The sequence below is a fragment of the Bufo gargarizans genome, chromosome 3 (assembly GCF_014858855.1).
Source record: "Bufo gargarizans isolate SCDJY-AF-19 chromosome 3, ASM1485885v1, whole genome shotgun sequence".
Classification (NCBI taxonomy): Eukaryota; Metazoa; Chordata; class Amphibia; order Anura; family Bufonidae; genus Bufo; species Bufo gargarizans.
In genome coordinates, this window is record NC_058082.1 from 494,608,356 (window position 1) to 494,633,078 (window position 24,723).

Below are 24,723 nucleotides of genomic sequence, written 5' to 3' on the forward strand. Positions count from 1 at the left end.
ATCCCCAGAAAAAGGAGAGTATCGGAGCATGATCGGTTCTTATGGAGCAGCGCTGTATGACACCTGTTGCTGCCGTGGTGCTGCGCCTGTGGGATGGTAATACCCAAAGCCAAGGGGCTAAGCCTGGCAGCAGGTATGCTGTTGGGCTGCTGGGTCACCCCCTGTATGTGCTGTGCTGAGAGCGGCACCACATAGAGTAGGGACCCACTTATAAAAGGTCACCATGAAGTGGCGAATGGGCATATACAGTTTGATCAAAATGTGCTCTAAGAGTTCTGTTCATTTTTAGAAATGTTAGTTAGCATAAAATGTGGATTTTCTCTCCATGGGGAGGAATATTTGAAGTCAGTTTTGCTTGAGCGTGCGTTGGCGTACTTTATACCACATTTATTTATCAAATGCTCATGTTTTTGTCTCATCCATAAACCTAACACTTTTCCTACTCCACCTTCCTACTGGAGCGTGACTGCAACTTAAAAAAAAAGTCTCAGAGATAAATCTGGAGTGAAACTCATTAACATAGCTACCCACCAAAGTCGCAAAAGCCCCAAAAGCCAGAATTCTGGAGTGATGCCATGATAGATCAGGACCCAAGTCTTTGTTTTCTACAGTTGTGATATATTTGGATTAGCTAACAGATTTTATTGTGTAAAAAAATAAATTAGCATATTTCCGGGATAGGATTTGTATATACAGCCAAACTGTAGCGAAAATGCTGTGCATTGACCTACTGCTAGACATCAATTATAAAATGAGCATGGGGCGCTTTATATATTTTTTTATCAAAATGCACAGGCCCATTCCAGGCTTAGTGTCCTCTTTGAAGTGGGTTCCTACACTAATTTGGAGCAGCACTACATGGTGCCCACTGCCAGCACCCGCAGGCAGTGAAACCCAGCAGCCCATGAGACTTCCGGAATATTCCGGCACCTCCAAAGTCTATCACAGCGCTGACACTGTATACCATGATAAAACAGCATACGTTTAGGGTACTTTCACACTTCCATGCCGTGTTTTGCGCATCCGCAAAACACAGATACAGGGTCGGCGCTATATAGAAAATGCCTATTCTTGTCCGATTGTGGACAAGAAAAGGACATGCTCTATATTTTTTGCGGGGCCGCAGAACAGATGTGGACAGCATACAGTGTGCTGTCGGCATCTTTTGCAGCCCCATTGAAATGAATGGGTACACACCTGTTCCGCAAAATTGCAGGACGGATGCGGACCCATTTATACGGTCGTGTGATTGTAGCCTTAGGCCTCTTTCGCACGGGCGTCCCGGATTTGCTCCAGATGCGTCGCTTGTGCATTGCGGGAAACCCGCGAAAGTGAGCAAGCAATTTCAGTTTGTTTTAACTGCGATTGCGTTGCGTAAGGCTACATGCACACGACTGTTGTGTGTTTTGCAGTCCGCAAATTGCGGAACGGCACGGACAGCCATTGATATAACTGCCTATTCTTGTCCGTTTTGTGGACAAGAATAGGACAGGTTATATTTTTTTTGCGGACCACGGAATGCTGTCCTATTGAAGTGAATGGGTCCGCATCCAAGCCGCAAAAACTGCGGCTCGGATGCGGACCAAAACAACGGTCGTGTGCATAAGGCCTTATTCAGTTTTTATTGCTCGGGTGCAATGCGTTTTGCACGCGCTTGATAAAAAACTGACTGTGGTACCCAGACCCAAACCTGGAATTCTTCACTAAAGTTTGGGTTTGGGTTAGGTGTTCTGTATATTTTATTATTTTCCCTTATAACATGGTTATAAGGGAAAATAATAGCATTCTTAATACAGAATGCTTAGTAAAATGTCGATTGAGGGGTTAAAAAAAAAAAAAAAAATGTACTCACATCATCCACTTGTTCGCACAGCTAGCATCGTCTTCTTTCTTCTTCTTCTTTCAGGACCTGCAAAAGGACATTTGATGACGTAATTGTGAATGTCGTGAGCGCGGTGACGTCAACGCAGCTCCTGCTGAATGAAGATAGAAGATCCTTGCTTGCGGATGTTTGCGATTTTCACGCGACACACAAGTGATGCGTGAAAATCACCGCTCATCTGCACAGCCCCATTGAAGTGAATGGGTCCGGATTCAGTGTGGATGCAATGCGTTCACCTTCTCGCTCATGAGAAAGGGGACTTAAGAATAACCAAACCTCATTTGCTGAGAAGTGAATGATGTCCCAAAAAAATTGTGGCTTTATAGTCACACAGGAAACTGCAGCAGGCACGGAGTCAATGACCGAAAATACATCCGTTTATTGTCCACATGGAAACGGGTCTGAAAAAAATATGTCCAATTTTATAGTTTTTTGCTCCTATTGTGTGTTTTTTCACGCTGATTAGACCTTTGTTGTGCAGGCTAAGATGCAGGTACACAATGTACCGTGCTGCTAAAAGCACTGCCTGAGTCATATTAATTAGGGTATGAAAGACGGATTAGCGAGCGGAAGAGACCAGAATCCCTCTGACTCAGGAATCTGCTAACCTCTCAAGCCTCCTTTCATGTAGAGAATATCAATCCTCCCAAGGACAAAGTAATAGGAATAAAGTCCCTCTGGTGTCTCTGCCCTTTCGTGGAAGACCCTCTAATGACTGGCCCACTACTGCATGCAGAATCTGCCATTAATAGCTGGACTACACAGACGGCAGGTCAGTGCACATACAGCACCGCGCGTCTAATAAGAGCGTGCATGGCCTTAAGCGGCGCCCATACAGCATAATGATTTATCTTGATAATTGAAGCATGTATGGTGACCTACCAAATGCTCCTAATGATCACGTAACTGAACCATATTATATTCTCATTTCCTACAATCAGTGGGGTAACCATTTAGCTCTTAGTTGTTGTTATCAGATTTGCCATTGAAAACTTCTTCATACAGTTAGAGCTTCTCACTGTAATCTGTTCTGCTCATGCACGTTATATCAAAGGGAGCCTGCCACAGTTAAAACAGGCACGATGCCTTGTAGGGCTGAATATAATGATACCTTTTACTTAGCGATCCGTCGTTACATTCTGCAGAAAAAGTACTTTTAATCCATATGCAAATGAGCAACTCGGTGCTCAAGTCACTCTGTGCAACCTTGCTCCTCCGGCTTCCTCCGCCAGCCCCTCTCTCTTCTTCTTGATTGGTTTCTTTACAGTCATCTTCCCTTTTGTACACACGCATTGGCAACTGGGTGTTGTGCCAGACAGAATGGTAACACCCAGTTGGCGATTTATTCATACTGTAGATTCCCAGGAGGGATAACAGAGAAACAGCAGATCACAAAGTTCTAAGCCAAAAGTGCTCCAGAATTGTTATTTAATGGAGAATAAAAGTATTACTTAAGCTACTTTCACACTAGCGTTTTTACTGGATCCGGCAGGATTCAGCAAAAACGCTTCCGTTACTGATAATACAACCATCTGCATCCGTTATGAGCAGATCCGGTTGTATTATCTTTAACATACCCAAGACGGATCCATCATGAACACCATTGAAATTCAACAGAGGATGGATCCGTTTTCTATTGTGTCAGAGAAAACGGATCCGTCCCCATTGACTTGCATTGTGGGTCATGACGGATCCGTTTTGCTCCGCATCCCAAGACGGAAAGCAAACCGTAGCATGCTGCGGGTTGCTCTCCTGTATGAGAGCGAAACGGAATGCATTTTGGAGCATTCCGTTCTGTTCAGTTATGTTTTGTTCCCATTAAGGCCCCATGCACACGGCCGTGTTTCACAGCCGTGTGCGGGCCGTGGAACCGCGGCCTGGATCCCTCCTGAGAGCAGGAGCGCACGGCGTCACTGGTTGCTATGACGCCGTGCGCTCCCTGCTACCGCCGCAATACAGTAATACACTGGTATGATCTATACCAGTGTATTACTGTACTGTGCCGGCAGCAGGGAGCGCACGGCGTCATAGCAACCAGTGACGCCGTGCGCTCCTGCTCTCAGGAGGGATCCAGGCCGCGGTTCCACGGCTCGCACACGGCTGTGAAACACGGCCGTGTGCATGGGGCCTAACTATGAATGGGGACAAAACGGAAGCGTTTTTTTCCAGTATTGAGACCCTATGACGGATCTCAATAACGGAAAGTATTAACGCTAGTGTGAAAGTAGCCTTAACCATACGTGTTAGGAGCGGAGGACAGGTTCTCTTTAATTGTCTGCTTCGTAAAGTTGCTTCATTTGTCGTGTAAAATATTATTGCTATAAATGACTTTAATCAGGCCAATTTTCACTTTTTTCATTTTCTCAACCCTGCCATTCAAGAGTCAGAACTTTTTTTACTTTTCCATTCACATAGCTGTATGATGGCTGTTTTTTTGCAGGACAAATTGTCCTTTTAACTGAACTATTTAATATCCCATATAATCTATTGGGAAGCTGAAAAAAATTAATAATGGGGTAAAATTTGGAGAAAAAAAATGCAATTCCGCCATTGATTTATAGGATTGGTATTTACGGCATTCACTGGGCAGTAAACATTACAAATTACATTTATTCTGCAGGTCATTACAATTACAGTGATACCAAATGTACATAGTTTTACTATGGTTGTGCCATAAAGTACTTTTCAATGTAAAGTGTATTTTCATCCATTACTCTAGCTCACATTGCTCCTGACATTGCAGCAGATGTCATCAAAGGGTTAAAGTCTACAATTCATTAAAAACAATATACACCTCACTTTTTGCTACTTCATGGACTAGAAGCAGCACGGTGGCTCAGTGGTTAGCACTGGTGTCTTGCACCGCTGGAATCCTAGGTTAAAATCTGAGCAAGGACATCTTCTGCATGGAGAGTGTATGTTCTCCCCGTGTTTGCGTGGGCTTCCTCCAACACTCCAAAGACATAATGATAGGGAAAATAGATTGTGAGCTCCACGGGGGACAGCGAGTGATAATGATAAAGTGCTGAGGAATAACATAGCACTATATGAGTGAGTAAAATCAATAAAAAAATACTGGACTACAGTTATAGGACATCTATAAAATGAGATCAGACAGGCAGAAATGGCAAGATATTTTTTTTCCTATACCATCCTGCGTCGTAAAATTTTTATACAGTATGTCCACACTCACCCCGATTCCTCCACTATGCACTCGAAAACTGGTCCTGGAATATATTGATTTGTGGGTACACAGCAGGTGATCTGAAGTCAGCATCAGCAATACTAAGCATGTAGTACTGTACTTAGTAGGGCTTGCTGGACCTGACAGATTCCCTTTCAGTGGCCGGAACAGTTTATGAGCTGTCCGTGGTGCTGAATTACCAGGAGCCTAGCAGCAGCACCACATTACCTAAAGACAATGTCAAACTGCACTCAACAACATAAAAACAACAAAAACAACAACAGAAAATGATAACAGAATGTAGACTGTTCCTACAAAAATGAACCCTTCGGAATTATCTGGAATTCTTCATTGATTACTAATATAATGTGGTCTGATTGATATACAAAGCACAATTAAGGACAAACCTGATCTAAACTAATAAGACACAAACAGATGTACCGTTCCTGTATTATATTAAGCACACTGAGTAGACAAAGGGAAGGAGAAAAAAAATAAGTGAACCCTTGAATTTAATAACCTGTAGGTCCTCCTTTAGCAACAATCACCTCCACCAAACATTTCCTGTAGCTGCTTTGATTTATACACTGAGGGGAGATTTTGGACCATTCCTCCCTGCAAAGGTGTGTTCGGTTCATCAATATTTCTGGGATGCCTTGCGTGCACTGCTGTTTTAAGGTCATGCCGCATCTTGTTAGGGTTAAGCTTGGGGCTATGACCTGGCTATTCCAAAACACCATTTTTTTTATTAACCATCCTTAAGTCGATTTACTTGTAAGCTCTTGGTCATTGTTTTGTTACATCACCCAACCTCTCATCTGCTTGAGGTCATGGACATCGGCCCTTAAAGTCTTCTGTAACGTGTTCTGAAACACCAAAGAATTCATTATTCTCACAAGGTCCTGAGGCAGCAAAGCAGTCCCAAACCCTGATGTTACCTCCACCATGTCTCACAGTTGATGATTTTGGGGAAGAGATTTTGGTGTTGGTCTGCAGTGTTCTTTTACCTACAAACACAGAATTGTGCTTTAGCACTAAAAAGTAAAATTTTTGCCTCGTCTATATGCAGAACATTTCCTCAGAAGCTTTTCTGGTACATCCAGGTGATCACGGGCATACTTTAGATATCCACATTTTTTTGGGACAGAGACGGCTTCCTTGATGGTTCTATAAACCTCATTCCTACTCAGTGGACACATGCACAGAATTTTTTCTGTATGTCATTTGCTCTCACCTTTTTCCCGATTGCATGTTGCACTCTTGGAGTACTCTTAACAGGTCGACCAGTCCAGTTCTGAATTTTCTCCATTTTTGTAGACGATTTGTCTAACCATGTACAAATGTTCACCCAGGTCCTTAGCAATGCTTTTGTAGCCTTTTTAAGCTTCCCTACAACATGACCTCTGAGGTTATCTGGAAGTTGTTTGTATCAAGGCATGGTTTACACTAACCAATCTTACCTGAAAAGAACAGATTTGTAAGTAACTAGCTTTGTGTGCCTTTGTTTAATGGGAAGTGCACCTTTGAAACCCACACTTCCAATCTCACCTTTTGCTAATTATCCCTTGGTGAAGTCAGAAATTCACTTAGATGACTATAAATAAGAATCAGACCACATTTCATTAGTAATCAATGTAGAAATCCAGATAATCCCAAAGGGTTCCCTAACTTGTTCTTGCAACTGTACATTAAAGGGCATCTGTCAGCAGATTTGTACCTATGAAGCTGGCTGACCTGAAGACAACTGTGTTGGTCCCATGTTCATATGTGCCTGCATTGCTGAGAAAAATTCAGTTTTAATATATGAAAATAAGCCTCTAGGAGCAACGAGGGCGTTGCCATTACACTTAGAGGCTCAGCTCTCTCAGCAACTGCCATATCCTCTGCACTTTGATTGACAGGGCCGAGCAGCGTAAACGCGATCACGACTGCCTGGCCCAGTCAATCAGAGTGCAGAGGGCACAGCTGTCGCAGAGAGAGCTGAGTCTCCAGGAAGCAATGCCGCCATTGCTCCTAGAGGCTCATTTGCATATATTAAAACATAATTTTTCTCAGCAATGTGGGCACATATGAACATGGGACCAACACAGATGCCTTCAGCTGCCAAGTGCACATGTAAAAGGTCAACAGTTTTATTGGTACAAATCTGCTGACAGATGCCCTTTAAGTAAAAGCAATGACTATAGGCACTTACTATTTGCAGTAAAATAGGAGTATATATAAGAGGCAGTGGAATAAGTAAGCAACTATAATGTAGTCAAATAGGCAACCTATTAGGAAAACAACTGAGGGTATGAGAGTGGGAATTATCATGAAGGAATGCTATAGGAGGAGGAAGACATGATCTAAGAGTCTCATGAGGGAATCAGAGGTTGAGTGGCAACACAGCTTGAGTGGCAGCACAGCTTGAGTGGCAGCACAGCTTGAGTGGCAGCACAGCTTGTGCAGAGGGTTTCTAGAGATTACTGAAGAACCATAAACATTATCAGAGTTAATTGAAGCTTAGTAGGTTAGGGTAACAATTTGAATTGCCAGTATTAGTTTGCAATAAAAAATTTCTGTGCTCTACTTAATTTTCTCTACGAATCCCCATTTGATCCCAATAATTTTACCCTTGAGTCTACATCTGTCAGGAAGAACAGGGCAGGGGGGTTCTATTCTTTGAAGCCAGGAACAGTTATGGAAGGTGGCTTCAAGTCCTTGAAATGACACAAGCCTGAAATAAGTGATATAATGCAGAAAAAGCATAGGCCTAGGGGGTAATGTTTGGTAAAGGGGAGTTCTGTGGAAGAATTAGGCTTTAAAGGGGGTTTTCAAGTATTTTATACTGGTGACCTATCCTCAGGATAGGTCACCAGTATCTGATCGGCGGGGGTCTCAGGTGTCATACTCTCGCCAATCAGATACTGGTGACCTATCTTGAGGTGCACCATAAAATTCTTGCAGCTTACTCTAGGCCATGTGACTTCACGTTCTTCGGTTACATGGCCTAGACGCAGTTCAGTCCCATTCAAGTATAAAGGGGCAGAGCTGCGATAACCAAGCCCAGCCGCTAGTCAATGTACGGCGCTGTGCTTGGTAAGCTTGAGGAGGATGCAGCGCTCACCAGAGCACCGCAGCCTCTTCAAACAGCTGATCGGCATGGTTTCTGGGTGTCAGACCCCCACCGATCAGATACAGTACTGCGGATAGGTCATCAGTGTAAAAAAAAAAACTTTAACCTATTATTAAATATAAAAGGCTTAAAGAGCTCCTGCTCTTCTTGAGAAATGCACCATAAATATGAAGCTATATGTATTATATATGAAATCCAGGGCCCAGGTTTACATCAGTTCCTTGGGGAAGCTAACTTCTAATAAAGTAATGCTGAACACAGTGCAAGGACAGTTCTTACCACATAGCGCAATTATGTGACTGCTGTCTTCATGGACAAATTTCCGGGTCACAGCCTCTTCCATTATCTGTTTCACCTGTGAAAACATATCACAGATCACACGTGAGGTTACACTCCAGACTTATATGTCCACCTTCATAAAGCATCACACTGATAACATCTGCAGGACTGGAAAAACTGACTACGAACATGATCTGACCTTGCACAGTAGGTGAATTATAATACAAATATTCTGCTTTACATGAGAGTACATACACATAAGACATGTTTCTCTTAAAATAAATGATGACTACTATTGATTTTCAGTAGTATCTTCCAAAATGTGTATCTGTACACACCATTATCTAGGCCTAGAAATAAAACAATATACAGATGAAGCTCGAAAAATTAGAATATCGTGCAAAGTTCTTTTATTTCAGTAATGCAACTTAAAAGGTGAAACTAACATATGAGACTCAGTACATGCAAAGCGAGATATTTCAAGCCTTTATTTGTTATAATTTGGATGATTATGGCTTACAGCTCATGAAACCCCAAAGTCTCAATTTTGAGGTACCCTTTGCTCAGGGGGTATGGATTAATTAGCTGACTAGAGTGTGACACTTTGAGCCTAGAATATTCAACCTTTTCACAAAACTCTAATTTTAAGCCGCATTAATGCAATTCCTTTTAATTTGCATTACTGAAATAAATGGACTTTTGCACGATATTCGAATTTTTCGAGTTTCACCTGTAGCTGTCACATTGTTACCCTAATTCTACTAATCTACTATCTTACTAAGGGCTCATTCAGACGACCGTATGAATCAGTCCGCATCCGTTCCGCAATTTTGATGCTGTCCACATCCGTAGTTCCGTTCAGGCTCCACAATAAAAAGATGGGAAGATTAAAAAAAAGATAGAGGTATTTCTATCATAGTGCCAGTCACATGCAGAACATACATGGGAGGTATCCGTGTTTTGCGGATCTGCAATTTGCGGACCGCAAAAACACTACGGCAGTCTGAATGAGCCCTTACAGATAATGTTTTCCCCTCGCAGCAGCAGCAAAATAATAACGGGTCACCTGTCTGTATAGGAGTTTTATCTCCCTGACTGCTACAGAAGGATGGCATTTTGTACGTAATTTTTAATGGCACAGTACTGTCGAAATGAAAAATAAAAAAAATTAAAATTAAAATAAAAATGTTTCAAATGAATGTTGAGTTTAAAAAACAAACAAGCATCCTAACAGAAGTGTTCCTGTCGTGTTCTATAGTAAATCAACATGAACGATGAATTATTTCAGTGCACAAATGAAACCTATATTATATACGACATTTTCAGCTCTGCTACATCTGTATGTCACAGTTTATATGGCTATCATTTCCATAGCGCTGTGTAGTGATCACCGTTAAGAAATACATCCTGACCATACAGTAGGGAAACGCATTATGCTAATTATCGACTACGGGGACCTGACATATTCATTACATCCATGAGGCAAACTCAATCTACAATATAATGACATCTTCCAGGATGCCATTCACCGTAATTACACCAGTCGCCACTGTGACATCAGAAGTGCACTGGGTGACCTTGGAGAGCAGATGGACGCTGTTTTTTCTGCATACTGGACCCAGTTACATTTATGAATAACAAATCATGTCTTTATCCAGTTGTAAGCAACCTGAAAACGTAGACGTTCCAACCCAAATTCAGCTCCGCCTGTGGCATATGTATGGCGGATGCCCAATGCCTACAGAAAGGGTGACCAAAATCGCTTATATTAACCCTTAACCCCCCACCCAGGTATGCCACTTTAATGTGTCAACGTTAAAGGGGTTTTCCGAGACTTTGCTATAGATAGGTAGATCCTCAGGGTAGATCATCAATATCTGATCACTGAGAGTCTGACGACCGGCGCCCCCTGCGGATCAGCTGTTTGAAGGGCCTGTGATGTCACGTTCACCGGTCATATGGCATAGTAGCAGCTGAGCTGCAATACCAAGCACGGCTGGTATACAATGGACGTCGCGGTGTTTGGTAAGCTGCGAGGAGGTCGCGGGACTCACCAGAGAGCCACAGCATACTCTAACAGCTAAACGGCGGGGGTGCCAGGTGTTGAACCCTCCTGAGGATAGGTCATCAATGTCAAAAACTTGGAAATCTATAGGATGGCCAAGATGAGTGCCACTAAGGAGCACAATGAGAGAGTTTTGGGGAGACTGTACAAGGTGGAGCCCACTCATATGATGCAGAATCAGGAAAGACCTGTTAGCAGCTCTGTCAGCAACGGGGAGTAGAGGAAAGACTCCTGCGGTGTGTCCTTCCACCATTGCACGCCCCAGACGTCCAAGCCACCAGAGGCATCAGGCTCCCTCCCGACCCTTATTTAATTATCCCCCACTAAGTTAACCCTTTGGGAGTTTCTCATTGAAGCAACTGTTTAAAAGGAACCTGTCACTATGAAAATCATTTAAATCACATTTTGTATTAATTTATATTACTCCTAATTCTGGGCTTTGATGTCAAAGAGACAGTCCTATAAGTGATTGACAGCTGTCTCTGTATACACAGTTATATAGGGAAGGCTGTCAATCACTGATAGGACCACCATCTTGACCTCAAAACCCAGAATGAGCACAGATATAAATGTATAAAGTATATACCAAATCTTTTCCCATAAAACTATATACCAATCTGCTCCGCTCCTCCTGCTCTATAATATGCTGCCTTCAGCTCAGGCACCATGTTCAACGTGACAAGTTGCATTAACCACTTCAACCCCGCTAGCTGAAACCCCCTTAATGACCAGGCCACTTTTTACACTTTTTACACTTCTGCACTACACTACTTTCACCGTTTATTGCTCGGTCATGCAACTTACCACCCAAATGAATTTTACCTCCTTTTCTTCTCACTAATAGAGCTTTCATTTGGTGGTATTTCATTGCTGCTGACATTTTTACTATTTTTGTTATTAATCGACTTTTTTGCAAAAAAAATTTTCTCTTTCAGCTGTAAAATTTAGCAAAAAAAATGACATCCATATATAAATTTTTCGCTAAATATATTGTTCTACATGTCTTTGATTAAAAAAAAATGTTTGGGTCAAAAAAAAATGGTTTGGGTAAAAGTTAGAGTGTTTACAAACTATGGTACAAAAATGTGAATTTCCGCTTTTTGAAGCAGCTCTGACTTTCTGAGCACCTGTCATGTTTCCTGAGGTTCTACAATGGCCAGACAGTACAAACACCCCACAAATGACCCCATTTCGGAAAGTAGACACTCTAAGGTATTCACTGATGGGCATAGTGAGTTCATAGAACTTTTTATTTTTTGTCACAAGTTAGCGGAAAATGATGATTTTTATTTTATTTTTTTCTTACAAAGTCTCATATTCCACTAACTTGTGACAAAAAATAAAAACTTCCATGAACTCACTATGCCCATCACAAAATACCTTGGGGTGTCTTCTTTCCAAAATGGGGTCACTTGTGGGGTAGTTATACTGCCCTGGCATTCTAGGGGCCCTAATGTGTGGTAAGTAGTTTGAAATCAAAATGTGTAAAAAATGACCTGTAAAATCCTAAAGGTGCTCTTTGGAATGTGTGCCCCTTTGCCCACCAAGGGGGGAAAAAAGTGTCACACATGTGGTATCGCCGTACTCAGGAGAAGTTGGGGAATGTGTTTTGGGGTGTCATTTTACATATAACCATGCTGGGTGAGAGAAATATCTTGGCAAAAGACAACTTTTCCCATTTTTTTTATACAAAGTTGGCATTTGACCAAGATATTTCTCTCACCCAGCATGGGTATATGTAAAAAGACACCCCAAAACACATTCCCCAACTTCTTCTGAGTACGGCGATACCACATTTGTGACACTTTTTTGCAGCCTAGATGCGCAAAGGGGCCCAAATTCCTTTTAGATGGGCATTTTTAGACATTTGGATCCCAGACTTCTTCTCACGCTTTAGGGCCCCTAAAAAGCCAGGGCAGTATAAATACCCCACATGTGACACCATTTTGGAAAGAAGACACCCCAAGGTATTCAATGAGGGGCATGGCGAGTTCATAGAATTTTTTTTTTTGGCCTTTTTTTGGCCACAAGTTAGCGGAAATTGATTTTTTTTTGTTTTTTCTCACAAAGTCTCCCTTTCCGCTAACTTGGGACAAAAATTTAAATCTTTCATGGACTCAATATGCCCCTCACGGAATATCTTGGGGTGTCTTCTTTCCGAAATGGGGTCACATGTGGGGTATTTATACTGCCCTGGCATTTTAGGGGCCCTAAAGCGTGAGAAGAAGTCTGGAATATAAATGTCTAAAGAATTTTACGCATTTGGATTCCGTGAGGGGTATGGTGAGTTCATGTGATATTTTATTTTTTGACACAAGTTAGTGGAATATGAGACTTTGTAAGAAAAAAAAATATATATATATTTCCGCTAACTTGGGTCAAAAAATGTCTGAATGGAGCCTTACAGGGGGGGTGATCAATGACAGGGGGGTGATCACCCATATAGACTCCCTGATCACCCCCCTGTCATTGATCACCCCCCTGTCATTGATCACCCCCCTGTAAGGCTCCATTCAGACGTCCGTATGATTTTTACGGATCCACGGATACATGGATCGGATCCGCAAAACACATACGGACGTCTGAATGGAGCCTTACAGGGGGGTGATCAATGACAGGGGGGTGATCACCTCATATACACTCCCTGATCACCCCCTGTCATTGATCACCCCCCTGTAAGGCTCCATTCAGACGTCCGTATGATTTTTACGGATCCACGGATACATAGATCGGATCCGCAAAACACATACGGACGTCTGAATGAAGCCTGGTGATCAGGGAGTCTATATGGGTGATCACCCCTCTGTCATTGATCACCCCCCTGTAAGGCTCCATTCAGACGTCCATATGCGTTTTGCGGATCCGATCTATGTATCCGTAAAAATCTTACGGACGTCTGAATGGAGCCTTACAGGGGGTGATCAATGACGGGGGTGATCAGGGAGTCTATATGGGTGATCACCCCTCTGTCATTGATCACCCCCCTGTAAGGCTCCATTCAGACGTCCGCATGCGTTTTGCGGATCCGATCCATGTATCCGTGGATCCGTAAAAATCATACGGACGTCTGAATGGAGCCTTACAGGGGGTGATCAATGACGGGGGTGATCAGGGAGTCTATATGGGTGATCACCCCTCTGTCATTGATCACCCCCCTGTAAGGCTCCATTCAGACGTCCGCATGCGTTTTGCGGATCCGATCCATGCATCCGTGGATCCGTAAAAATCATACGGACCTCTGAATGGAGCCTTACAGGGGGTGATCAATGACAGGGGGGTGATCAGGGAGTCTATATGGGGTGATCAGTGGTTCATAAAGGGTTAATAAGTGACAGGGGCGGTGTAGTGTAGTGGTGTTTGGTGGTACTTTACACAGCTACCTGTGTCCTCTGGTGGTCGATCGAAACAAAAGGGACCACCAGAGGACCAGGTAGCAGGTATATTAGACGCTGTTATCAAAACAGCGTCTAATATACCTGTTAGGGGTTAAAAAGATCCACCCGCTTACCTTCCGTTCCTGTGAGTGGCGCGCCTGTGTGCGCATGTTCACAGGAAATCTCGGCTATCGCGAGATGACGCACGGATGCGTCCAGGAGGAATAAATCAACCACCTTCCGGACGTATCCGTGCGTTAGGCGGTCGGGAGGTGGTTAAAGTGCACTGGCCTCATGAAAACATGATACAGTTTACACTGTTTTCTACCCACAGAAATCTGAAGTGAACACTAGGCAGACGTTTCAGTCAGATGTCAGACCCATGCCGCGCTGTAGAAAGCCTTTCCCTATCTAACTGCTGATGACAGATGTCTGTGTAGTATCATATATTAGACATAAAATCCCAGGCGTCAATACAGTAATCATAGATTGATTTTCTGTCCTCCTTCCCGCCCTGACAGGCGTGCGGTCACACTCTAACCAGTTGTGTTTCCTGGCAACCACAGAATGAGGCCGAAGGAGGAAAGCCCTCTTGTCTTCTCGTGATCCCACCTGTGGAACACAGTCAGGATCTCCTCGGCTGACGATGACTACAACGGTATAGGCACACAGCGGTGTCCTTTATGCAGATTTTCTACATGAATTTTGCTGTGGTTTTTGCTGCATTTCCACAGCAAATGTGCAACAAAATCTGCATGTCTCCCTTGCCGATTCTGAGGTGGATTTGCCTCAGATCTCACTTTATGAATTGAAAACGGTAATAACTGCACTGAAAATCTGCACTAACAATTGAAATGCTGCGGACTCCAAAATCTGCACAGAACATACTATATATATATATATATATATATATATACACAGTATCTATATACATAGAGAAAACATTATGATAATATGATAATAGGTACACTTAGATATTTTATTGATATGTCCTTTTACCATAGAACACGGGTGGTGAACTTATGGCACACAGCTTAGACAGAAGGGCGATGGACCTGCTTTATTACCCCAAAACGCAACCTTTCAGTCCAGCGCAAAGGTTGAGAAAGGCCAAACTGAGGTGGGCTGAAGGGTTGCCTTCTGGGGTAATAAAGCAGGTCCATCGCCCTTCTCGTTACTTCATTGATGTGCTGCCTCATTCTTCAAGTTGATATCGCTGGAATTCACAAATTCACACTCTGTTAGCTGTTCAGCCTCATCAAGTCCATAGTTGGCCTGTTCGCCTTTAGAGGGGCCTGAGTCCTCCAGCCCGGCTCAAACCTCAAATCCCAGCACAGCCCTCAGTTCACAGCACACAGACTCCTGAGCTCCACTCTCAGAGGGAGGTAAATCCACACACCTGGCAGTGCTGGCTGTTTTTTATGCCTGGTAAAACCCGGCCTGGAACATGGGGAGTAGTCACCCACGCAGCACTTTGACTACTCCCAGTAAGAGACCTGTCACGGATCAGCTATGACAGCCATGCTAAATATCAAGGTGTCAATTAGCAATAGCTGCTGATGACACATAACATACCGGCTCTTACTTCATTGAGGCCCGGAACCTCGGTGACACATACCTTCCATCCACCTTCTTACAATATATATATATATATATATATACTGTATATATATCTGTTAAGCTTTGCAGTGAAGATTATCTATCAATAAATAACACGTGGCTACTCAAGATACTAACCTTTTTTCCTTCATTGGAGTGCTGCCTCATTCTTCAAGTATATACTGTATATATAATGTGTATTTGTGCAGTTCATTAATACACATCTGTGATTGCTCGCCTGCATTTACTGTATGTTTTCACAGTCTTCGAGTTAATGTGTTGCAGCCAGTTTTAGCCATACTGTTCTTCCATCCCACCAAGATGTTTTCCACAGTGTGAGTTTGCTAGTCTTTGTTTTCACACTTGCGGAGAGCTGTCGTATCTCCCATGTGAGAGCGCTCTCAGCTTTACAACCTTATATACCCCCTTAATACAATATTTCGATATATTTTTTCTCAGTTCTCCAAATGGTTTTCAATGTCAGACCTGGTCATGATGTGGAATCTACGCGTCTCATAACATAAGTAACGGAGCTAAGTTTCTCAATAACAAAACTCAATGTAATATCACTAATGTCAGGTAAATGTATTGAGATCATAAATCAATCAATAAATCAACATTTTTGTGTTTGCTATATACGGTGCTGTTGTACCATCTGACATCTCCTTGTTATGTTTAACTACATAAGGAGAATTTCCTTGCTGTTTCCACTCTCATCATGAGAAGACTGGATGGTAAGTATAAACAATTATAGGAAACCTACCAGCAGGAGATTCAATGATAAACCAGGCACAATGTCTTGTAGGGCTAGCTCAGATGAATGCAATGATAGCTTTCACTTACATATCCTTTGCTTCATTCTGGAGAAAAAGTACCTTTAATGTGAATTTTAAGTGCACTGAGGGCTGGTCCAAGCCGCTCTGTGCAACCTGGTTTTTCTGCCAGACTTTCCCTCAATTTCTCGATTGACAGGGCCAGGTTCCTGCATAGTCTTCTCACTTGGTCCTGTCAATCAAGGAGAAGGAGGGACTGGAAGAAGCATAGGAGGTTCAAGGGTGTTTGCTGAGGCAAACCCTTGGTGCACTTACCTGCTCATTTGTATATGTATTAAAAGTCCTTTTTAGCCATAATGAAACAATGGATCAATGATCTAGCCCTAGAAGGCATTGTGGGTGGTTTAACTAAGATGGTTTCCTGGCGACAGAATCCATTTAACCTTATAGACTTCTAAGATTTCAGTGACATTAACATTTCTCTATCGACTAATTAATTTAAGAATGTAGAGAACGCAACAGGTCTACTCAGTGGTTGACATCTCCATTTCATGGCCAGTTTGTTTTGAACCTATCAAATTATAATGAGGAGTTAAAGGGGTATTCCAGTGGCATCATTTTAATTAAAGGGGTTATCCAACCCCTATAATGCCCCCCAAATCCCGGGCCCCTCATACTGGTCATACTTTTCCCAGGACCCACGTCGCTTCTGATGCCCACATGGCCGCCGCTGCATCACCCCGTTGCGCAGATCATAACATGCGGCGAAGGGGGGGTTATGGGTTGGGGAAGCCAATAGCAGGCCACGACGCAGGCCCACAATGCTAGGAAGGCTTGCTATTGGCTGCTCCCCAGCCGCGCCGGCATCAGAAGTGACACGGTTGCTGGGCAGCGGGGTAAGTATGACCAGTATAAGGGGCCCGGGCATTTTGGGGGTCATTATAATTGTTGGATAACCCCTTTAATAATGGGTACACCTCACTGATGTGGAAGAATTTGGGTGAGCAGTAGCGCAACCAGGAAGGTCCAGACTTGAAGGCGAGTATAAACTTTTATTTATTCATTTAATGTTTCTCTCTTACCTGTAGAAACTTTTTTTGTAGAAAATAAAGTTTATACTCATCTCCACGCCTGGACCTTCCTGGTTGCGCCGCTGCTCACCTGAATTCTTCCACATTCTTCAACCTGGCACCGTTTGTCATGAGGGGACAAGCTTGGCTGCGCCAGCCACCATAATCTGCTGTACAATTGGGCATTGCTCTCCAAGTGCAACTCATCCTGGTGAGCCTTTCCACCTGCAGATTTAAACGATCTGTAAAACGGTCCCACCGATCAGCGCTGCTCTCCTTCTTTTACACCGCACTGACGCCCTGCTGCACACCACCACTCCTCTCCACTTCCTGTTCTCGGGTCCGACATGCCAGAAATGGAGAATGAGGCAGGACACCGCTGCAGCCAGTGGTTGGCAGCCATTTTTGGATTGCTGAGCCCAAGAACAGGAAGTGGAGAGGAGCAGAAACCGTAGATCCCCAGCAGTGGCAGGGGATCAGTAACATAAGTCCTCTCTATTATTTAGTTCCACTTTTAATTAAAATTATGCCACTGGAAAAGCACCTGTAAAATACTCATCTGTAAATGTACAGAAAACGCTATGTACATCTTGATGGATGGTTGACTACACGGGGTCATTCTGTGTTCATTTCAGGTCAGAAGACTAACCCTCCATTATCTGCAATAAATCTACAAGGGCTTGAAATATATGAGCTCTTTAATGTAACAGACAATGACTCATCTTGATCTTCGTAACAGGCAGATTTATATCTTGGTTCTGTACACTCTATCTTGTCAAGATGACGCCCCACCACACTTAACAACCTTATAATTACACTGACCTTCTTCCCCTACTGAAAAACCAACCTGCGAAACTTGAGCGATAACAGTCTCAAAGCGGTTGTTCGAGATTTTAATACTAACGACCTATCCTCAGGATAGGTCTTTAATACCTGATGGGTGGGGGTCCGACTGCCAGCACCCCCACTGATCAGCTGTTTGAAGAGACTGCGGCACTTCTGTGAGCCTCTTCCTAGGCTTGTGATGTCACGTTAATCGGTCACATCGCCTGGGTGTATCTCAGTCCCGTTCAAGTGAATGGATCTGAGCGGCAATACCAAACACAGCCACTATCCAATGGAAGGCGCTGTGCTTGGTAAGCTGCAATGAGGCCACAACTAGGGTTGAGCGAATCGTGCTTGAATAAAAGCGATCAAAAAGTTGTTCATACCACAGTAATGGTATCAATAAAAACTACAGTTCATCCATTGGAAAATGGCGATGCAAAGAAAATTCCGATTTTTTTCAAAGGTTTTTATTTTTTTTAAATGAGCCCTTTCACCCCCCCCCCCTTTTTTTGGGGCATTTTCGTTTTGCGCTCCCTGCCGTCCCAGAGTCATAACTTTTTTATTTGTCTGTTCACATAGCCATATGAGGGCTTGTTTTTTGCGAGACAAGTTGTACTTTCCAACACCACCATTTAATATTGCATATCATGGAGTGGGAAGCGGGAAACAAATTCCAAATGGGGTGTAATTGCAAAAAAAAGCCATTCTACCACAGTTTTAAGGGTTTTTTTATATACGACATTCAATATACGAAAATGACCAGTTAATTTTATTCTACAGGTCAGTACGAATCCGGCGATATCTTATATGTATAGTTTTTCTTGCGTTTTGATAGTGATAAAAAAAATTAAAAGTGGGAAAAAAAAATCAGTTTTATTGTTTGTTGCCATATTTTGACCCCTATAACTTTTTTGCAATTATGTGTATGGAGCTCATTTTTTGCGGGGCAATCTGAACTTTTTATTGGTACCTTTCTGGGGTGTATAAAACTTTTTGATCACTTTTTATTAAATTTTTTTGTAGAAAATGAAGCTACCAAAAACAGAATCGGTCATTTGGACCCTTTTTCCCATTTTGCTGTTTGCCTTATGGGGAATATATTTTTATACTATGGGCGTTTTCGCACATCGCAACACCCATGATGTGTATTTTTTTATTTTTTTTAGTTCTTTTATTTTTGTTTTGAGAAAAGGGGGGTGTGATTTTAATTATTCGTTTTTTTTTATTTATTTATTTTTTTAAACTCTTTTTTTTTTTACTTTTTTATAGTTCCCATAGGGGCTATAAGGCCCCTTGCAGACGAGCGTGTCCGGATTAGGTCATTCAGTTTTGTTTGCGATCGCGTTCAGCTGTTCAGTTTTTATCGCACGGGTTTAATGCATTTTGCACGCGTGTGATAAAAAACTGAATGTTTACAAACAACATCTCTTAGCAACCATCCATGAAAAACGCATCGCATCCACACTTGCTTGTGGATGCGATGCAATTTTCACGCAGCTCCTTTCACTTCTATGGGGCCAGCGTTGCATGAAAATCAAAGAATATAGGACATGCTGCGATTTTCAAGTGATGCGTGAAAACCAACGCACATGTACACAGCCCCATTGAAACGAATGGGTCCAGATTCCGTGCGGGCGCAATGCATTCGCATCATGCATTGCACCCGCGCAGAATACTCGCTTGTGTAAAAGGGGCCTAAGAAGCAGGCGGCCACCCGTAGCGCACGCGATCGGGCGCCATGTTTAAAGACTAGACCGATGACGTACATGAACGTCATCGGGCGTGAAGGGGTTAAGCAAAATAAAAAATAATATACAGGTTTGACATCTCCTCAATGGTATTAAGCTGTAGAATACGGATGTCATGTTTTTTTCTTTTTCAATTTTACCCCACAAAGAATTTGCTTTCCAACACAAGACAAAAAAATTAGCCCTCATATGGCTATATGAACAATAAAATAGCTATGGCTTTTGGAACATGGGGAGGAAAAATCCAAAATGCAAAAATAAAAATAGTCCCGATGTTTAAAGGGAACCTGGATTTTGTGTATAAAGCTGAGGACATGGGTTGCTAGATGGCCGCTAGCACATCCGCAATACCCAGTCCCCATAGCTCTGTGTGCTTTTATTGTGTAAAAAAACGATTTGACAAATATGAAAATTAACCTGAGATGAGTCAGAGCTTGAAAATATGACTCTTCTCTGGTCACACAAGTAAGATATGACTCTTTATAAAAATAAATAAAAATACACTTCAATACAAACAAGCTGGAGTCGGTTGTAGCCAGAGTGATGCTACAGTCATAGTTAATAATCTGATAAGATCGTCAAAAAAACTGTAAAGGACCAATGTCCTAACTTTTTCAGCTTTAAATGGAAAATACACTGAGCAAAAATATAAACGCAGCACTTTCGGTTTTGCTCCCATTTTACATGAGCTCAAAGATCTGAAACATTTTCTACATACACAAAAGACCCATTACTCTCAAATATTGTTCACAAATCTGTCAAAATCTGTGTTAGGGCTCTTTCACACTTGTGTTGTCCGGATCCGTCGTGTACTCCATTTGCCGGAAGTGCCCGCCGGATCCGTAACACCGCAAGTGAACTGAAAGCATTTGAAGACTTCAAAATGTGTTCAGTGTTAATATGGCAGCCAGGACGCTATTAAAGTCCTGGTTGCCATAGTAGTAGTGGGGAGCGGGGGAGCAGTATACCTACCGCCCGTGCGGCTCCCGGGACGCTCCAGAATGACGTCAGAGCGCCCCATGCGCATGGGGCGCCCTGACGTCACTCTGAAGCGCCCCGGGAGCCGCACGGACGGTAAGTATGCTGCTCCCCCGCTCCCCACTACACTTTACCATGGCAAACAGGATTTTAGCATCCTGGCAGCCATGGTAACCATTCAGAAAAAGCTAAACGTCGGATCTGGTAATGTGCCGAAACGATGTTTAGCTTAAGGCCGGATCCAGATTAATGCCTTTCAATGGGCATTAATTCCGGATCCGGCCTTGCGGCAAGTGTTCAGGATTTTTGGCCGGAGCAAAAAGCGCAGCATGCTGCCGTATTTTCCATGGCCAAAAAACGTTCCGGTCAAGAACTGAAGACACCCTGATGCATCCTGAACAGATTTCTCTCCATTCAGAATGCATGGGGATAATCCTGATCAGGATTCTTCCGGCATAGAGCCCCGACGACGGAACTCTATGCCGGAAAAGAACAACGCAAGTGTGAAAGAGCCCTTAGTGAGCACTTCTCCTTTTCTGAGATAATCCATCCCACCTCACAGGTGTGGCATATCAAGGTGCTGATTAGACAGCATGAATATTGCACAGGTGTGCCTTACACTGCCCACAATAAAAGACCACTCTGAAATGTGCAGTCTGATCACACAGCACAATGCCACGGATGTCGAAACGTTTAAAGGAGTGTGCAATTGGCATGCTGACTGCAGGAATGTCTACCAGAGCTGTTGCCCGTGCAATGAATGTTCATTTCTCTACCATAAGCCGTCTCCAAAGGCATTTCAGAGAATTTGGCAGTACATCCAACTGGCCTCACAACCGGAGACCACGTGTAACCACACCAGCCCAGGACCTCCACATCTAGCATGTTCACCTCCATGATTGTCTGAGACCAGCCACCCGGACAGATGCAGCAACATTCGGTTTGCATAACCAAAGAATTTCTGCACAAACTGTCAGAAACCGTCTCAGGGAAGCTCAACTGCATGCTCGTCGTACTCATTGGGGTCTGGACCTGACTGCAGTTTGTCATCGTAACCGACTTGAGTGGGCAAATGCTCACGTTCGATGGCATCTGGCACATTGGAGAGGCGTTTTGTTCACGGATGAGTCCCAGTTTTCACTGTTCAGAGCAGATGGCAGAGAACGTGTGTGGCGTCGTGAGGGTGAGCGGTTTGCTGATGTCAACGTTGTGAATCGAGTTGCCCATGGTGAAGGTAGAGTTATGGTATGGACAGGCGTATGTTATGAACAACGAACACAGGTGCATTTTATTGATGGCATTTTGAATGCACAGAGATACCGTGGACGAGATCCTGAGGCCCATTGTTGTGCCATTCATCCATGACCATCGCCTCATGTTGCAGCATGATAATGCACAGCCCCATATTGCAAGGATCTGTACACAATTCCTGGAAGCTGAAAACATCCCAGTTTTTGCATGGCCAGCATACTCACCGGAGATGTCACTCATTGAACATGTTTGGGATGCTCTGGATCGGCGTATACAACAGCGTGTTCCAGTTCCTGCCAATATTCTGCAACTTCACACAGCTATTGAAGAGGAGTGGACCAACATTCCACAGGCCACAATCAACAACCTGATCAACTCTATGCGACGGAGATGTGTTGCACTGCGTGAAACAAATGGTGGCCACACCAGATACTGACTGGCTTTCTGACCCCCCCCCCCCCCCCCCCCCCCCAGTGAGGCACATTTCAGAGTGGTCTTTCATTGTGGGCAGTCTAAGGCACATCTGTGCAATATTCATGCTGTCTAATCAGCACCTTGATAGGCCACACCTGTGAGGTTGGATGGATTATCTTGGCAAAGGAGAAGTGCTCACTAACACAGACTTAGATAGATTTGTGAACAATATTTTAGAGTAATGGGTCTTTTGTGTATGTAGAAAATGTATCAGATCTTTGAGTTCAGCTCATGCAAAATGGGAGCAAAACTGAAAGTGTTGCGTTTATATTTTTGCTCAGTGTATATATATCCTAAACAAATCTATTTTAAATATATGATAGATTCCCCTTTCTAAAGTATAAAGCATGGACTGTGTGCTTAGATATAACTTATTTTATGAAATTTCCTTATGAATCATAGCACGTGGCAGCATTATGAAAAGCGGAGCTTCGTTCAGAACTGACCAGAACTGCTTTCAAGAAAAGACAGTAATAGATATGGATGTAGATCCTTCCTTTTCTTCATTGTATCCTGTGAAAATGACTTATGACAAAAGGAGCAGAGTCACGTTTCCTCTTACAGCCGTCTACTATTAATCATAGCAGGAGGGATCATCCACGAGGGCCGACGTCAAGAGGACATGTCGTGAGACTAATCCCGACCCTCACTTGTAAGAGCATCAATGAAATAAGTGAATCACAGATCAAAATGGTTTCCCGTGACTCATCTGCCACGATATAACTACAAGATAATGCTTACAACAAAGTATTCATGTTTTTCTTAAAATATATCTGGGGTACATTAGAGATGAGTCAAATGGAGATGAAAGCAAAAAAAGTCACAAATACATCTAAAATGAAATGTAAAAGTCATGCCAACCTAAAACACTAAAATCGTGTCTTTATTATTTTCATCCCATAGTAGTGTTAAAGGGACTCTGTCAGCAGATTTATGGCTACCAAACAGCTCCAGATCTCACTTTCTATGCCCAACAAAAACACCCCTGCCCCCTTTTGCCTTGCCTGACAATGCCAGCCTCTTCAGACGTCACCTGCATCCTAATCGAAATCAGCCTTAAGTCTGCTCTGCCCACTCTTTTGAGTGTAGTGTCATGGTGCCATGTGTGCACTGGCTAGGCAGAGAATGAATGGCACATAGAGGGGAGACCCAGAGAACTAAAGTACATGCCAGGAACGGGACCGCCCTTGGGTCACTTGCCACCAAATATGCAAACAGAATAAAAGTTCTAAATCTGTGTACATCCCTCAACTGGTGCCATTGTCCTCCTCTGGGTCCTCCGGTGGTGTTTCTCTCTGAGCCCACTCTCTACTCCTGAAGTATCAGGGCCATTAGTTTTGACATGCCATTATGGCTGTGCATAGCCAAGTGGGACTGTCATTGGAACTTAGTTCCCAAAGGGGAGTGAATGTCACTGCTTTTACGCTGTCCAGTTAGAGCAGAGAAGTTCACGCCCCTTGAAAACTGAGTGCCAATTACCCCCCTTCCCTTGCCACACTTGCATATTGGGGGCTGAAACTAACAGCCCTGATGCTTTGGGAGTGGGGGGACCACCCAGAAAAAAAAGACCACTGGAGGATTCAGTGGAGCGTGCAGATTGAGGGAGATGCACAGATTTAAAAGTCTGAGCAGGTGACAGGGACTCTTTAAGAGAAGCCCAAAAAAACTAAAGGGATAAATGTTCTTCACCCTAAGCTATGCACATATTTACCCTGATGAATTTAAAGGGAACCTGTCACCATGTTCTGACATATAAAACCAAATGTACCTTAATGCTTGTTTACCCTGATAGTTCTCAGCGATCGATCCATAATCTTCTCAGGACTAACCTGTCCTATTCTATCGCCATATAATGCTTTCCCGCCATTATGCTCATCAGCAGAACTAATTCCTTCCCCTCACACCATCATAGCCTATTTCCCTCCCCCTAGACTTTGATTGACAGCCAATTTCTGCCCACACTGCTTGTAATCTCGTCCGAAATCGCGCACATGCTCACATGCCCTTTTAAAGGGATTCTGTCACCTCCCCTAACCCAAAAAACGATTTTAAAGCAGCCATGAAGCACAGCTTACCTTGATTAGGCTGTGCTCTTTTATCTTG

General features: G+C 43.2%; 1 protein-coding gene across 2 annotated transcripts in view; it reads right to left on the reverse strand.

The window, feature by feature from the left end:
• The window catches only part of SGSM2 (small G protein signaling modulator 2), a 393,993-nt gene that overhangs the window by 257,301 nt on the left and 111,969 nt on the right, over positions 1 to 24,723 (reverse strand). For both annotated transcript variants that reach the window (XM_044286961.1, XM_044286963.1), the window contains exon 2: positions 8,461 to 8,536. In XM_044286961.1, coding sequence (XP_044142896.1) covers positions 8,461 to 8,536 — 76 coding nt within the window. The remainder of the gene's footprint in view (positions 1 to 8,460; positions 8,537 to 24,723) is intronic.